Source organism: Syngnathus typhle, linkage group LG8, assembly GCF_033458585.1.
Source record: "Syngnathus typhle isolate RoL2023-S1 ecotype Sweden linkage group LG8, RoL_Styp_1.0, whole genome shotgun sequence".
Lineage (NCBI taxonomy): Eukaryota > Metazoa > Chordata > Actinopteri > Syngnathiformes > Syngnathidae > Syngnathus > Syngnathus typhle.
In genome coordinates this window covers 6,765,600-6,780,112 of record NC_083745.1, presented here as the reverse complement: position 1 = coordinate 6,780,112, position 14,513 = coordinate 6,765,600, and the positions used below count along the sequence as shown (strand labels likewise).

The window sequence follows — 14,513 nt, the reverse complement described above, 5'->3', positions numbered from 1 at the left end:
TGTCACTAAATCTATAGAATGATTGGCGAAAATTGTCCTTCTAACCATTTTGTGTTGCTTGTCCTGATAAGATTCGTGGGTGAGTCAGAGTCAATCCCACCTCTTCCATCAATTGTCACCGTGGAGGTTTTACCTCTTTACTTGAATTTCTTGTAGCAGATTGTGAGTATTGAATGTCAAGTGTTGTTTTCTTCACTGAAAGCTTCAATACTACGATCTTGATGTTATGGGTTGCAAATATGAAGTGAAAGATTAGTGCAGCAGAGCGGCCAGAATGGTCACGGCCTGAATCGAGAACCAATTGATCCGTAACAATGGCTACCATGTAGCTGTCTGAGCAAATTAATTCAACCAGAATTCAATAGAATGTTTTCAGATGAAAGTGTACTCACACGTGTGATGTGTCTCGATACCAGTAAAAAGCTCTGTTATGGGAAAAGCGCTCCCCCTTGGTTTATTTACCCACAGTTTGACCCAAAAGCACATAAACGTGGTGGATCGACAACCGGTTGGGTCGTGGAACCATTTTGAGTGGGTTGTGGACAGCTAGTCAAACATAATAATCAGATTTTTATGTTGCCACATAAAACATGTTGTGCTAAAGCCATTATCCAGTAAACAAAAACATTGCAGCTCAGCCTCTGGTTGGTGTCATGGCTAACAAATGATTTTAGCAGTATGTCAAGCTTGTTTGAAACAGCATTTGGTAAAAAGCTTCAACTACTTTATTTTTAATAATCACATTTGAAAATTTGGATTTTAGTCCAACTTGACTTTTCTGTGCTACTTTTATCACCATCGCGAGTCTGGTCTACGATACAGTCAATGTTTGGTTCCACTCATCCAGTCTTAATCTTCAGCATTGCGCTGTATCAACATGCTCGCTGCATTCTCTTTGCCTTGCGACATTATTCAGATCTCTGGGGTTTATGAATCGAAAGGCTCCTTCAAAATGATTCAAAATTTGCCACGGGCTATAAATAGACCTGATGGTTTTATTTTATGAAGTAGTTTGAAGTTGTGGTGGCCTCTCGTGTACCTGGGAAAATGTTCCACTAAATGAGCAATCACCGCAATCAAGTGTCATGATGCTGACTGAATGTTGCCTTTTTCTGGTTGTTTTAATGACAATAAGAAGGCGTGATGGCGCCAAGTCAGGAGAAATGTGTGTGTAACACTATGGTACAAAGTGGTGACCACATTTTGCCGGCTAAAACAACCAATTTGAGTAGACCTGGCTATTCCCTTGGACTGTATTCACTCTGCAGTCTGCTAGCACGACTATTGCAGAAAAAAACACAGCAATAATGTCATGTTTTGATCCTCAAATTATGCCACTTCTTTTCCATTCTATCAAGAATTTAGTGAAAATCATTAACAGAGCCTGAAAGCAAATCCCGGTATGGTGTTTTTCCCGGAAAAATACATGAATGGAGCAAATTAGTTATTTTCTTTGAGACTCACTTGGCTAAATGTCTTGAAGCAGTTGTACAAGAAAAATGACAGCACCAGCCTGCTTCTTTGATTGAACACACACATGCACATGTCCTAAGGGATCATGTGTTTGTATGCATACGTTTAATAAAATCAGGTTAATCCCTCAGAGATGCCTCGCTTTCCTCGAAACACTGATCTGTGCCATAGTGTATTATAACACGCAGCCTTTTCCCGGAGGTGAGAAATCTAGAGAAAAGAGGAGAAGGTTTTTTTCTTAGCAAATTTATCACACTTTTAATATTTTTGATTGTCCTCACAAGTGTCCCCAGAGACACAGTGACATTTTCACACTATGTATGATTCACTCACACAAGTCGTGTGCTATTAAAAAGATGTAATGAGTCATGTAATCTGACTCAATGACCTGTGAAATATAATTGTATAGAAAATTGTAATGAATGCAGAGCTGTGTTGCTTGGTGTAATTTAGACACTCATTGTGCTCTGTGGAATGCCTCGTTTTGAATCAGGATGGCTCTGAGAGAGTTTGTTGTTTTTGCTGAACAGATGGAGCATGATCTCACGAGAATTTAGTACCGTTATGCACAAAAAGTAATTAGTTGAAAAGAGACAGAAATCTATTTAAATCACAATTATTTAGAACATCCTTTGTTTTTTGTTTTTTTAAACTGAATTTTCCTTAATTTAAACCTGCTCTGAAAACAAAATAAATATACCCTTATAAGGCAAAGGTCAATATTTATTATTTCTTCAGCAAACAAGATTATAGATATACACAATTAGAGATTCCAACCCCGGACCGTAACACTGTGAAGCAGATCTGCTAACCACTACTACACTGTGTCTTATTTTAGTATATACACTTTATAATTATCATGCACTAAGGGACATGCTTGCCTGTGTTTTTCATTGATATCTGATTATGAAATCAATTTCTTTTTTAGAAAATAAATCATCGTAATCAAATGCAGTGGCAATTATGAAATATGATGAGGCGATTAGATACTCCTATGGTTTCACAGCTATCAGAGTTCCCTCTGAGCGCAATCATAGCTCTGATGAGACATCCCTGGTCGAGATTATTTAGAGTAGGGGTCACCAACCTTTTTGAAACTGACAGCTACTTTTTGCGTAGATAATCCAGGTACGCTATCATTTTATTTTATGCTACAATGGTGTTTTTTATTGTTCTCATTATAAAATATACACCAATCCAAGTGTAATTTGTTGTGAATGTTGTTTTTCAGAACAGCACCACAAAACAAATTGTTGCATGTTGAGCTATTTTTAGAACAGGCCCACGGGCACCACATTGACACCTGATTTAGTCTCAAAAAAGGGCAGGACATTTTAGGTGGGATTCCTGTTGCCGCGGAAACTACGGATAAAGTGTTAATGCACTTTTTGCTCCCATGTTTGCTTACCGTATGCGGTCTAGTGCCTTTGTGTATTTGTGCTGGTATAATATAGTGTTGGACTTGGAGGTGGTGTTGCAAATTAAATGTCAGTTTCAAGTGAAATTATATTTATATTAACCAGTGTGGGATTGCTTTCTAAGGTTTTATGTACATCTCATTACTTGGCCGGGTCAGCAGGCAATCAGAGCATGTCAGCGTGTTTTTGTGTGTCTTTGGCATGGTGTATAAGCGTGTGTCTGCTTTTTGTTTTGTTTTTGCGCATGCATTGTATCTAAGTGGTGTTTCTAACCTTTGTGCTATGGTTGGTGATTACAGGCAATCCTTCCAACAGCCAAAGCAAAAAAAGCATAAAGCAGCGATTCCTCAAGCTGCTGCCGTGCTGCACGCCCTCGCCCGCCCCCTCAATCAGTCAAAGCAAGTCCTCCTTCAGTCTATACACGTTTTTACTTGACGTCATGTGTCCTGACTCTAACTGGGATGAATACCTCATTGCTGCTGACATGTTCTGGCCACTGTGGCCCTAACAAAGCACTTGAGCATCATATTGGATATTCAAATGCCCGATATGGAGTGTTGGGAACACAGATACACACTGTTATTATTTTTGTTTTTGCTGGTACATTATTTTTTTAACGGAAGTGTCCCACTCCTCAGATTAAGCAAATGGTGTCCAAAGGTTTGTATGTTCACAAATGTAGAGGTAGGTTTTATTTTTATCGATTTAGATTCATCAGATTTTATTCAGTATTCCTGTTTGAGGTTTAAGTCCAAAAAGATGTAATGAGCTGTGGATGTTGGTCTTTTCTACTGGAAAGTCACATTCTTCTGGCATGTGTCAGAAATGTGCATCAGGGTTGGATTTGTATTGGAGTATTTAGAATATTCTGTACATACTAATAAATAACAAACGTGGGTGTGATATTTCAATTAAAATGGATCTTAATTTAGTTTTATTTCATGCATTTCTTTTTGCATGCTTCTAATGTTGTCATGTTCCTCCTCGAGTTTCATTCAGTCCAAGGAAGTAAACCTTATACTTTGAGGCCTCATTTATTTTGGATGTTAATATTTAATTTTACTTTACTTTTTCTCAATAATTTACTCTGGTATTAAATAATATATAGTTATTCGTATTTGTGTTTAAACAAAATGACTGTAGCTCCGCAATGACTGCAAGCAGTTCGTTGTTGTTAATAACTTGGCAGAGGTTTCCATTCTTAGTGCTTGCCAGGATGTTGCTGTTTTGGTTAGCTCCAGAGTTAGTTCAGAGACAGTCAGCTCTTTAACCCTGTGGGTATGACCGATTTTTTGCTATTTAGGACATGGCAAGACTAAGGAACACCAGTTGAGGAAGTACTGTGTCTGAAAGCATGTGTGTGTGTGTGTGTGCATGTCAGTGGGGGAGCAAGAGGGGTAAATATGCTTGGACCCCCCAGGTGCTAGGTGACTTTTGGATATTTTTCACTTTTTCAGGATTTAAATTCCCCCTATTTCCACATGTCCTTTACAGGAAACACTTCATTATTCTTTACCAGCATTTTAAAATAAATTGTGGGGTTTGTAAAAAAAAATAGTTTGTTTTGCAGACTCTCTGCTTCCACCCCCCGGCAAAAAAAAAAAAAATCCTAGCTCATATCCAGTGATGCATGTGCATGTTTATTTGTTAGAGCAATAGAGAGAGAGAGAGAGATTTATGCACACCGACAGAGCTTTTATTGTACATTTGAATGGGTTATAAAGGTAATGGGATCTGGAGGTCAAGCTCGGAGTTGAGTGAGAATAAAATGTGTAATGTCTGCTGGTTATGATGTCTGCACAAGTTTTTATCGCACTGTCTGCTTCTCCTCAACTCACTCTAAAACTTGGTTTCAGCTTGTTTTTTTTTTTCTTTTTTCAACTTGTTTTTCCTAAATACTCAGTTGGTAGTCATCATACCGTGACTTTAGCTTTGCGTGAGATATAGTAGACTTACATGCTTGTTGTAATACTAACACGATTGTGTGTGTGTCTCACACAGACAGCGTAGAAGATGACTTTGAGCTCTCCACCGTGTGCCACCGGCCAGAAAGCATGGATAAGCTGCAGGAGCAAACCAAGTTCACCAAGAAGGAGCTGCAGGTTCTTTACAGAGGCTTCAAAAATGTATGCTACTTTTAGAAAACAGAAATAATAAATTATTATTATTATTATTATTATTATTATTATTATTATAAAGAACAGTTATTTATTTGTCTATATTCCTTTATTTTTATTTGCCAGGAATGTCCGAGTGGTGTGGTGAATGAGGACAACTTTAAGAACATCTACTCACAGTTCTTTCCCCAGGGAGGTGAGGCACAAAGGATATACAGTAATCCCCCACTACTCGCAGAGTGTTGAGATACGCTGCTGTATATCTCGCATGTTGCTAATCTCAATTTCCAGTTAATTTACGTTTGTGCTGCATCTTTACAGATTCAAGTACGTATGCGCATTTCCTGTTTGAAGCCTTTGACAGTGACAAGAACGGTTCAGTTAGCTTTGAGGTTATTTTTTTTATTCTTTCTATATCAGACACCCTTGGTCACATATGCATGTTGTTGCTGTTGTAAGATTCGTACTAATATATTTTGTACTGTGTCAGGACTTTGTATTTGGTCTGTCTATCATCTTGAGAGGGACCATTAACGACCGCTTAAACTGGGCCTTTAACCTCTATGACCTAAACAAGGATGGCTGCATCACCAAAGATGTGCGTTTTCTTCTCTCTGTTTTTTTCATGTCAATTATTTAATCAGATTCACTCAGCTCATTAACCTTACGTCTGTATTATGCAAAACAGTCTGCTACAATAATGATGTTTCCATTTACAAAGCTGATTTTGGACTGAATAATCTTGTAATATATTATCATTCCTCTATGGATAAACTTAAAAAATATTTTTCACAAAGATATCTGTATTGGCCTGTTTACATTTTTCCTGTGTTCATAGGTTCTAGTTCTAATGTTGTCTCATAAGATCTCAAATGATAGCTTCTGTTTTTGGTGCTTGGATCGACACTAATGTATTCCCCATCACTCACAGTACTTTCTCTTTGCAGGAGATGCTGGACATCATGACATCCATCTACGACATGATGGGGAAGTACACGTATCCCACTATGCAGGATGATGCCCCCAGAGAGCATGTAGAGAACTTTTTCCAGGTCAACAAACAAACGAATAGGAATTATTGCCAATGTGCAGTATTTCTTTTGCGATGATTAAATCTCTGGCTGCTGCTGTCTCGCCCCCTTTCAGAAAATGGATCGAAATAAAGATGGAGTGGTTACAATAGAGGAATTCATTGAGTCGTGTAAAAAGGTAAAGCACGAATAGATGGCGAGCTAGACTGTCTGGCAATCGCTAATGTAATGAGATAGAAAGAATAGTAGATTGATAGCTTCATCTGAAAAATTGTTGTTTTGTCCTCAGGATGAGAACATCATGCAGTCCATGCAGCTGTTTGACAATGTCATCTAAGGACCAGGAAGGGTGCTGGTCCCAGTGTTTGTGTGTGTGTGTGTGTAGGGGGTGATAAATTAATCAGGGTTGGACGAGGAAGCGTGTGTGTAGGCATGTGTGTGCATGTGTGAGTGGGTGTGTGTTGAGCTCCTCTGGATGGGAAGCAGTCCACGAAGAAGCAACCATGGAAGTCCACTCCTCATCAGGCAGTGTGGAGGAACACGGGGAAAAGAAGGCAAGCAGCGGGCTCACAGACACTAGCACAAACCCAAAACCCTCGCCCTCCCCACCAACCTGTTCTATTTCCACATCTTCTTCTCTTCCTGCTGGAGGGGTGGCACTCCAAGTGAGGATGCCGGCCCACCAAAACCTCATCACTGACTTGGTGCATGTGGAGCCGCTGCGAAATAAAAGGGAATGTGACGCACATACTCCTGGCGAGAGGAAATGCGCCATTCCTGGGAGATTCCAGGGTGTCTCAAAGATTCCGAGGCTCAAACTCGATCGGAACGGATTTCAATATCGCATGATGATGTCACTATATCCGACCATGACGTTATTTACCGAGACGCTCCAAAGTCCGCTTGCCCGTCTGCTGTTTCCTGGTCATCCACAGGTGCCTCACCCCCCCACCCCTTGTGCAAAGTGCATGTGCAACAAGAATGACCGTGATGTCTCCATCTTGCCTATACGGAGGAATCGACTGGGAACAACACCCTTCTCCATTCAGGTGATTCTGCGACAATGACTTCTGGCCTTTCAAACCATATCCGTCTTAGCTGTAGGTGTCTCCTGACTATCATGCACCATAGTTGACAGACCACCCCAGTGGTTCTAGCCTTTAATGAAACATTTGTGGGGAGTTTAATAGACTGCAGGCTGTATTTGTGAATTTGTGATCAGATGAGTCATGTGATTATAGCAGGGTCTTTAAAGCAAAAAAAAAAAACACTCACACTTTGAAAACTCCCGAATTAGGCCACATTGTGAATTAAAAAAGATGTATGTTTAATTAGTGAATGAGCGAAAAATCTCAACATTTTCAAACACCACCCCTCCCCCATCTTGCTCCAATTTTCTCTGGAACACCAAAGAAAAGAATTCATGAGAGGAGACCCATTTCGTCTACATCTGAAGAAAGACCATGTTGGTAATTGGCAAGGACCAGTCAGAGATGTGATATGAGGTTATATGATATACTGTTTCCCCCACCCAAAAATGTCTTTAATTTTAAAAAATATCCAAGTGCACAAAGAAATTGAGAGGACAAAAGTGGACAATAGACAGCAATAAGGATCACTTTCTGTGATTGAAAGAATTCTAATCATAGTAAATTTCTGAATCCTGATAAACACTTCCAACCTTTTCGCATTAATTTGAATGTTTTTCCAACGAGTGTTTTAGCTCTGATTGGCCCTTGCCCCTCGTCAGCTCTCACAATCAAAGCTCTCTGTTCTTCGCATGTACTTGGTCTAGAATTTAAAAAAATACTAGTCTGTTGTACCCATTTTTGTCAGCGCGCCTCGAAATAGTTAATTCTATATATGTATATTTTGTACAGACAATAAAATTCACAATTACTATGCAAACTGGACTCCAGTTGTTTTAAGACTGTATATTTTATTGAAATAATTCAAGGAATAAAAACATCTATCCGTATTTTATCATCGCTGTCATCAAGAAGAACATCATGATTTAAATAAACATTTTATACAGTAAAAATTCCAAGAGCTTCGGCAGTTAAGTGATGGAGACACAAATATAACTTGATAATTGCATTCAAAGCATGTGCAAGTGGGTTCATAAACAGAAATTCCGTCTTGACAAACAATCCAGTCAAACCAACATGAAATTGTGTGGCTGGGACACTAAATGCTGTAATTGTGTTGTCTTATTTCCTCAAATAGTAGCCAAGGATGCCCTTTAAAGTTCACGTTTTATTTCATGATTGTTACATTATAATAATTTTTCCCAGATTTTTAAGGCTAATTTTAAACTAATTTTTAAGTTAGTTTAATTTTTAATATGATTATTAAGGCGAAATGAACCGAGGGACACGGGTCAGAACAAATAGTAAATCTTCACAGGAATTTTTACATGCTTTGTGAGCAACAGACTTTTTCAGCCATTAAGTCAAACCAATGCTGATGTGAAAACAACAGCGTCTAAGAACTGAACTGATTAATGTCCCTTTTTTTCTCTGATAGGAAAAGAGATGGGCAAATTTGAGCGAGGAGTTTATTTGTGGATGACACATCTGTCGTAGATGAAAATGGACATCCGCTATTTGAGGAAACACGATACCCTATTTTGAATCATTTTGAAGAAATGGCTGGAGATTGTGTGCATAGATTTTTCATCTTATTTGTCTTCTTGACTGGCTTGTTTGAAAAGAAACCTGCCATTTCCTCAAGCCTCAGAAGTAGCAACTCCAGAATGCATCCATCATTATTTAGGCATCTTCCGGAGCTCGGCCAGAACCCAAATGGCCAGCGAGAGCAGCGCCACGGATCCAGACTGGTGAGTTGCTGCCAGCGGAGTGGGCACGTAGAGTAAAAGGGTGCTAATCCCCAGTGCAACCTAGGGAACAAAGGCACAGATGAAAACGTTGCCGTTTGTCTAGCTATGTGTGGGCCTACCTGTCCGTATGCCATTGCTGTGAGGAGGCTGATGGCTATCTTAGCTCTCCTGGGCAGCAGCATCCTTCTGGAGAACAGATACAGCCCAGTGATGGCCGTCAAAGAGGAGATTGCCTGGGGGAAAAAAAAGAGAGATCAGCATTTTGTGAGACAAGCAAGCAAACCTGATATCCTCCATGTGAGTAATATGACGTACTAAGATCCTGTGGTCAAACTGCACCGTCGTAGGGTTCTCAAAGAAGTTCTTGAGCGTGGGGGAGAAGGCCAGCAGGTCATCAGGGACCCAACGTTCACCCATTTTAGGGAAGGAGTTATACACTAAGCCGGCATCCAAACCGGCCACAAAAGCACCTGTAAAGAGTGAATGATTTTTTTCAAGAGGAAAAAAAAAATTATTTTCTGAGCAAAATTTAGTTTGAGAATGCAGAACCTAAAAATAGTTTCCATATTTATATGTTTTTCAAATCTCAAATATATTTATAATGCCTTGTTTGTTGTTTTTACTTTTGAATGCAAATATGCTTCACTCATCTATAATATTGTTACAGTCAATAAGTTTATATTTCTGTCATTCAAATGATAAGCAATATTTATGGAGCGTGGGGGGGGGGGTACATTTCTCTCCAAAGCTGACCTGAAAGAGCTGTGAGGAAGACGAGTCCACCTGTTCCCTTGGCAAACCTCCGAAGCTGCATGAGGCGTTTGGTTTCCGCCAACTTGTGCAGAAGGACAAAACAGCAGTCAGTTATTCATAAATAAAAGCAGAGTGGTAGATGTACGTATTCAAGAGATTACCTTGTGGGCAGGCAGAATTAGGTTAAGGCCGGTCCACAGACTGGCACAGTAAAGGAGTAAGGCAGAACCAAGGTGGGCGCTTAGTCGATACTGACTGACTCGCGGGATGTCATGTGACTCTGGCTTCTCCTCCAGACCACTTTTGACCATGTACCAACCCAACAGGCCCTGACAAAAGAGACACACACACAATTTCTGTTAATGCATCTTTTAATGAAAATGATTGCATGACATGCAACTCACCTGAAAAAAGACAAATCCACATAGCCCAAGCACTTTCCCCTTCATGGAGCGAGTGAAGTAGCCTTTCCTCCAGAAGTACACAGTGGGGAGGATGTAAGCCAGTCCCACAAGCCTGCCCCACATTCGATGACCCCACTCCATGTAGAAGATGAACTTAAACTCCGGTAAAGTCATGTTATGGTTCATTCTGTGAGGATAATGGATGTTTAAAGGTGATATGGGTCAAAGCACCCACGTATTGTACATGTTTTGTGAACTCAGTCTGGCACTTTTAAAATCCTTGATATTTACAGAAAAAAAAAATCTTACATCTTGAATTCGGGAAACTGCTGGTATTTGGAAAACTCTGCTTCCCACTCTGCCTGCGACTGTGGAGGTTTCATCTCTCGGACGAGATGCCAGTCAACCATAGACAAGCCGGATTCGGTTAGCCTGATTGATTCAATAGATTCTGTAAATGAATCATCAAATGACAGAACTTTGACACACAGATGACAAGCATGTACATTGTTTTTACCGTGTGACGCCACCAAGGACAACAGCCCCAACAACAAGACCGCTGCAGCCAAGTAACCAGCGACCAACTGTCCTGTTTGTGGCTGCATTGGGAACACTGACTGCTGCTGATGGGGAGGACGAAGCCCCTGCCTCGGCTGTGATGGTGCTGTGGCTCCTTCTCACCAGCCACTGTCGGTACTGTGCACCCTGTCCATGACACACATTCTTATGATATCTGGATTTTACGTGTAAATAATCCAAGTACATTTAACACCGGATTATTTCAATAACTGGTATTTCTCACTTTGAATATGACCTTTTTCCACCACACTTCTCTAACTAGACTTTAGCAATTAGCCCACAAGTATCTACTTACGTTACTGTGAATTCCACCCCCAGTTCGTCTGCAACCATTTAGTAAGGTTGTCCTTATAGAAGCTAGTAACATGATTGGATTTTTGATTGACACCAAAGCAGAAGAATCTTGCCACAGATGAAGATGTTATGAAAGCATTTAGCCGAGCATGTTGCAAAACGCCGGCTTGAACTTTCAACTCTGAACCCATGACGTCATCATAACACAGACTTTTTTTTCCCTCAATCAATTTTATATGATGCGCAAATACTTTTTGTGGGAATATATTTTCATTTTGTGTTATCTTTACGTAGTTTGTAGCAGTGTATTGTTAATAGTAAATTGCGATATAAACCGAAAGTAAAGCTAACTTCGTGGGCACTTCCTGTTTCCGGTAAAAACACTCCCGGTGTGACGTTGTGCAGCAGCTTAATAGTAAACAACCTGACCGCGTACGCATCATCAAGTTAAGAATTCAAACACTTCAAGTAAAGTACCCGATTGTTCACTTGCAGACCAAAATGAAATTTATGTTTTACTTTTGTATTTGATGTGCATGTTTTGTAAACCTATGTTTATGTCCATTTGTCTCACCAGTTCTACGGTCACAGTAAACATCAGTACCAAAGAACTCTCCTTTGTGAACAAACTGGCATAATTATGGCAGAGGGCTTTTTAATGGAGGTGTGTGTGGACTCCGTGGAGTCTGCCGTCAATGCGGAACGAGGAGGTTGGTAGTCGTTAGTTGAGTGTGCTTCAATCTAAGAAATAAACAACAATCACATGGTATTCTTGGAAACCCGAATACATAGTAAGAGTCGTTCCACTTAAACGTAGAGATTAAAATTAAATCAGACACGAGTTTGGAACATAACAATGCAGAGGTCATCGGTTGACGACATAATCCAAATATGCATGCAAGTGATAAGAGCGTACAGGGAATTGATTACAGACTGAGTTGTATGTTGTGACTTCCTGAAATCTGTCATCTACTGGCAGGTGCTGGCCGACTTGAGCTATGTTGTAGTCTTATGGAAGGAGGGCTCACTCCCAGTCTTGGTGAGAACATTCTTTTGGGACATAAAATGGTCGATTGGCTATTAAATGTACTCATCAATCTACACACACAGGCCTACTCCAGATTGTAAAAACATTGGTCAAAATCCCAGTCTATGTGATGATTCGTCCCCGTGGAGGCGATTTCCTTTACTCGGACTGGGAAGTGGAGATGATGATGAAAGACGTGGAGGTGATGAAGAATCACGGGGCTGACGGATTTGTGTTGGGAGCCTTGACGGAAGATGGGCAGGTGGATACACAGCTCTGTATGGACTTTCTGGGTAATGTAAACCTGCATTTAATTGCATTTGCACTTGAACTTTTTGAAATTCTGATACAACTTGAGAAACCCACATAAGCAGAGGGAGCAAACACACCGACTCCACACAGAATGTGAGTGCTAAGGTCCAAACCTCAGAATAGTGCAGATATTTTAATTGCTATTCTAGTGGTTCTTCAACTTTTTACACGAAGTAGCGACCATCTCAAAAAAGATTTGGCTATCCAAGGACCACCATGAGACTGACATTAAAATTCAGTAGCATAGTATTGTGCATCCAAAACTAGAGCAAGGGTTTTAATCATTAAAATAAATCAAAGATTATCAAAAAAAATAAAACCTGAAGTTTTAATATTAAAATGTTCTCCTTTTCTCTCTAGCTGCTGCTCGTCCTTTACCTGTCACTTTCCACCGAGGTACTGTGCTTAAGCTTATTTCACCTTCCATTATTTTTTACCATAGCACTGGGACGGAAACCAAATATTGCTTTATTGTTTTGCATTCTCCAGCTTTTGACATGGTCTGTGATGAAACGGTTGCCCTGGAAACGCTGGTGTCGCTAGGTTTCCAGCGTGTGCTGACCAGTGGCTGTGAAAACTCTGCATTGGAGGGTCTCCCTCTCATTAAGCGCCTCGTAGAACAAGTATGTGCTCTCTCAAAGGTCTCATTGGTTGACCTTGAAAAGGAAAATAGAATGAATCTGTTACGGGGTCACACTCATCCATCAATTTTCTTTAGCGCTAGTCCACTTTAGGATCACAGGTAATCCTATCCCAGCTAGGTTCAGAGGCGTACTATTCCAAAAAATGTTGCAGAAATTCTGAATGCTATTTAGGTCACCTAAGAAGTTTTGCTACACCATACCTGCATTTTAACTCGTAACTCTTCTCCTCCAGGCTAAAGGCAGAATTACCATCATGCCAGGTTAGTGTTAATATTGTTCTTCTCTTGTGTAAAAAGATAATGTGAGTTAAAAAATATGAAATCAAGTTTGATCTTTAATCTTTGTAATGCAGGCGGTGGCATCACGGAGCGAAATCTCCAAAGAATTTTAGAGGGATCGGGCGCTCAGGAGTTCCACTGCTCTGCCCGCTCCAGCAGAGATTCTGCCATGAAATTCAGGTTTGTTTGTGTGCATCTTCAGCTAGTGGCGGAACTTGCAGTTAGAAAACTGTTCACAAGGTTTTATTTGAGCCTTTCGGCCTTACCTTCCCCCACCTGAGTCTCAGACCAAAGCCCTCATACTAGTCTAAGAGTTCTTAGTTGTGGTTAATAGCCACAGAAGATGCTATCCTACTCAACAAATCAGCAATGGTAGCAATAGTGAGCGAGCATTATCACTGTAATCAACCTGATGTTAGCCTGACATTAGCTGCTACATATTTTGGCAGTGTGATTTAGTCATACCACTATTACAATAACACTGAATGTTATTTGTGGGAATGCCTAATCAATAAAAAAATCAATATACATGCCTGTTTAGCAGCAATATTGGTAATGTGCAATTTTTCCAAATACTCTCACCTGCCCGAGGTCCATCTGCCTTCTTTTCCAACTGGATAATCCACCGTTTTACATAAATTTCCTGAAGCCAAATTCTAGAAGGCAAACATTTGGCTGCAGCTGTGAGCACAGCAAATATTTGACACCTTGGCGGAGATGCCTTCTGTCTCCGATTGGCCATTCTTCCTCAGCTATGTAGGTTTGTTACGGATTAAATTAGAAGTACTCAATGAAGTTCGAGAGGAATGATTTTTTTTTTTAACTGATCATTTTACCAATGTGCTATTATCTGGTTTATCCCGTCAATTACAAAAGTGATTTATTTCTTTTGCCCTGCAGGAACAGCAGCGTGACAATGGGTGCTTCTCTCACGGTACCCGAGTACAGCCTGAAGGTGGCAGATGTGAGCAAAGTACGCACATTTAATGCAATAGCCCAAAATATCCTATGAATCAAAACTGGACAGTCATGACTGAAAACTAAATCAATACCTTATTTATTCAGCTTTTCCTGTCCAATGTAAATTCATATTCTCTAAATATATTAAGAATTGAAAATCTAATCATAGTGTATTTTCATTTGTTGAATGTCACTTTTTGCTGAAAGTGTAACAAAGTGCCAGACAACTGTAAGACAAGTTTGAAGTGGGAAAATAATGTATTTTTATGATTACATATTTTGTCAAAATACAGAAACGGATCTTCCAATTGTATTTCTCATGACTAAAGTCACGGGACTGTATAGTTTTTTTCAGACTTCAATTAAAGTTGCCAATGCTCTGTA

General features: G+C 40.0%; 3 protein-coding genes across 5 annotated transcripts in view; 2 read left to right on the top strand and 1 right to left on the bottom strand.

The window, feature by feature from the left end:
- The window catches only part of LOC133158493 (Kv channel-interacting protein 2-like), a 55,428-nt gene extending 48,039 nt beyond the window's left edge, over positions 1 to 7,389 (top strand). For 2 of the 3 annotated variants that reach the window (XM_061285738.1, XM_061285737.1), the window contains exons 2-8: positions 4,893 to 5,017; positions 5,135 to 5,204; positions 5,330 to 5,400; positions 5,499 to 5,606; positions 5,956 to 6,060; positions 6,155 to 6,217; positions 6,329 to 7,389. In XM_061285738.1, coding sequence (XP_061141722.1) covers positions 4,893 to 5,017; positions 5,135 to 5,204; positions 5,330 to 5,400; positions 5,499 to 5,606; positions 5,956 to 6,060; positions 6,155 to 6,217; positions 6,329 to 6,376 — 590 coding nt within the window. In that variant the 3' untranslated portion in view covers positions 6,377 to 7,389. Of the gene's footprint in view, positions 1 to 3,190; positions 3,290 to 4,892; positions 5,018 to 5,134; positions 5,205 to 5,329; positions 5,401 to 5,498; positions 5,607 to 5,955; positions 6,061 to 6,154; positions 6,218 to 6,328 lie in introns of all 3 variants that reach the window. The other variant, XM_061285739.1, reaches the window with a different exon arrangement.
- Positions 7,390 to 7,958: 569 nt separating this feature from the next.
- Positions 7,959 to 11,109, bottom strand: LOC133158483 (cytochrome c oxidase assembly protein COX15 homolog). Its single transcript, XM_061285726.1, has 9 exons — positions 10,910 to 11,109; positions 10,553 to 10,740; positions 10,345 to 10,467; positions 10,036 to 10,222; positions 9,793 to 9,960; positions 9,632 to 9,713; positions 9,194 to 9,348; positions 8,998 to 9,111; positions 7,959 to 8,938 (listed from the first exon to the last, which is right to left on the bottom strand). The coding sequence occupies exons 1-9, from the start codon at positions 10,979 to 10,981 to the stop codon at positions 8,807 to 8,809; spliced, it is 1,221 nt and encodes a 406-aa protein (XP_061141710.1). The 5' UTR covers positions 10,982 to 11,109; the 3' UTR covers positions 7,959 to 8,806.
- Positions 11,110 to 11,250: 141 nt separating this feature from the next.
- cutc (cutC copper transporter homolog (E. coli)) lies at positions 11,251 to 14,513 on the top strand. The gene is made up of 9 exons (XM_061285735.1): positions 11,251 to 11,376; positions 11,486 to 11,618; positions 11,888 to 11,947; positions 12,019 to 12,228; positions 12,608 to 12,643; positions 12,737 to 12,870; positions 13,124 to 13,151; positions 13,244 to 13,349; positions 14,070 to 14,513. The coding sequence occupies exons 2-9, from the start codon at positions 11,549 to 11,551 to the stop codon at positions 14,179 to 14,181; spliced, it is 756 nt and encodes a 251-aa protein (XP_061141719.1). The 5' UTR covers positions 11,251 to 11,376; positions 11,486 to 11,548; the 3' UTR covers positions 14,182 to 14,513.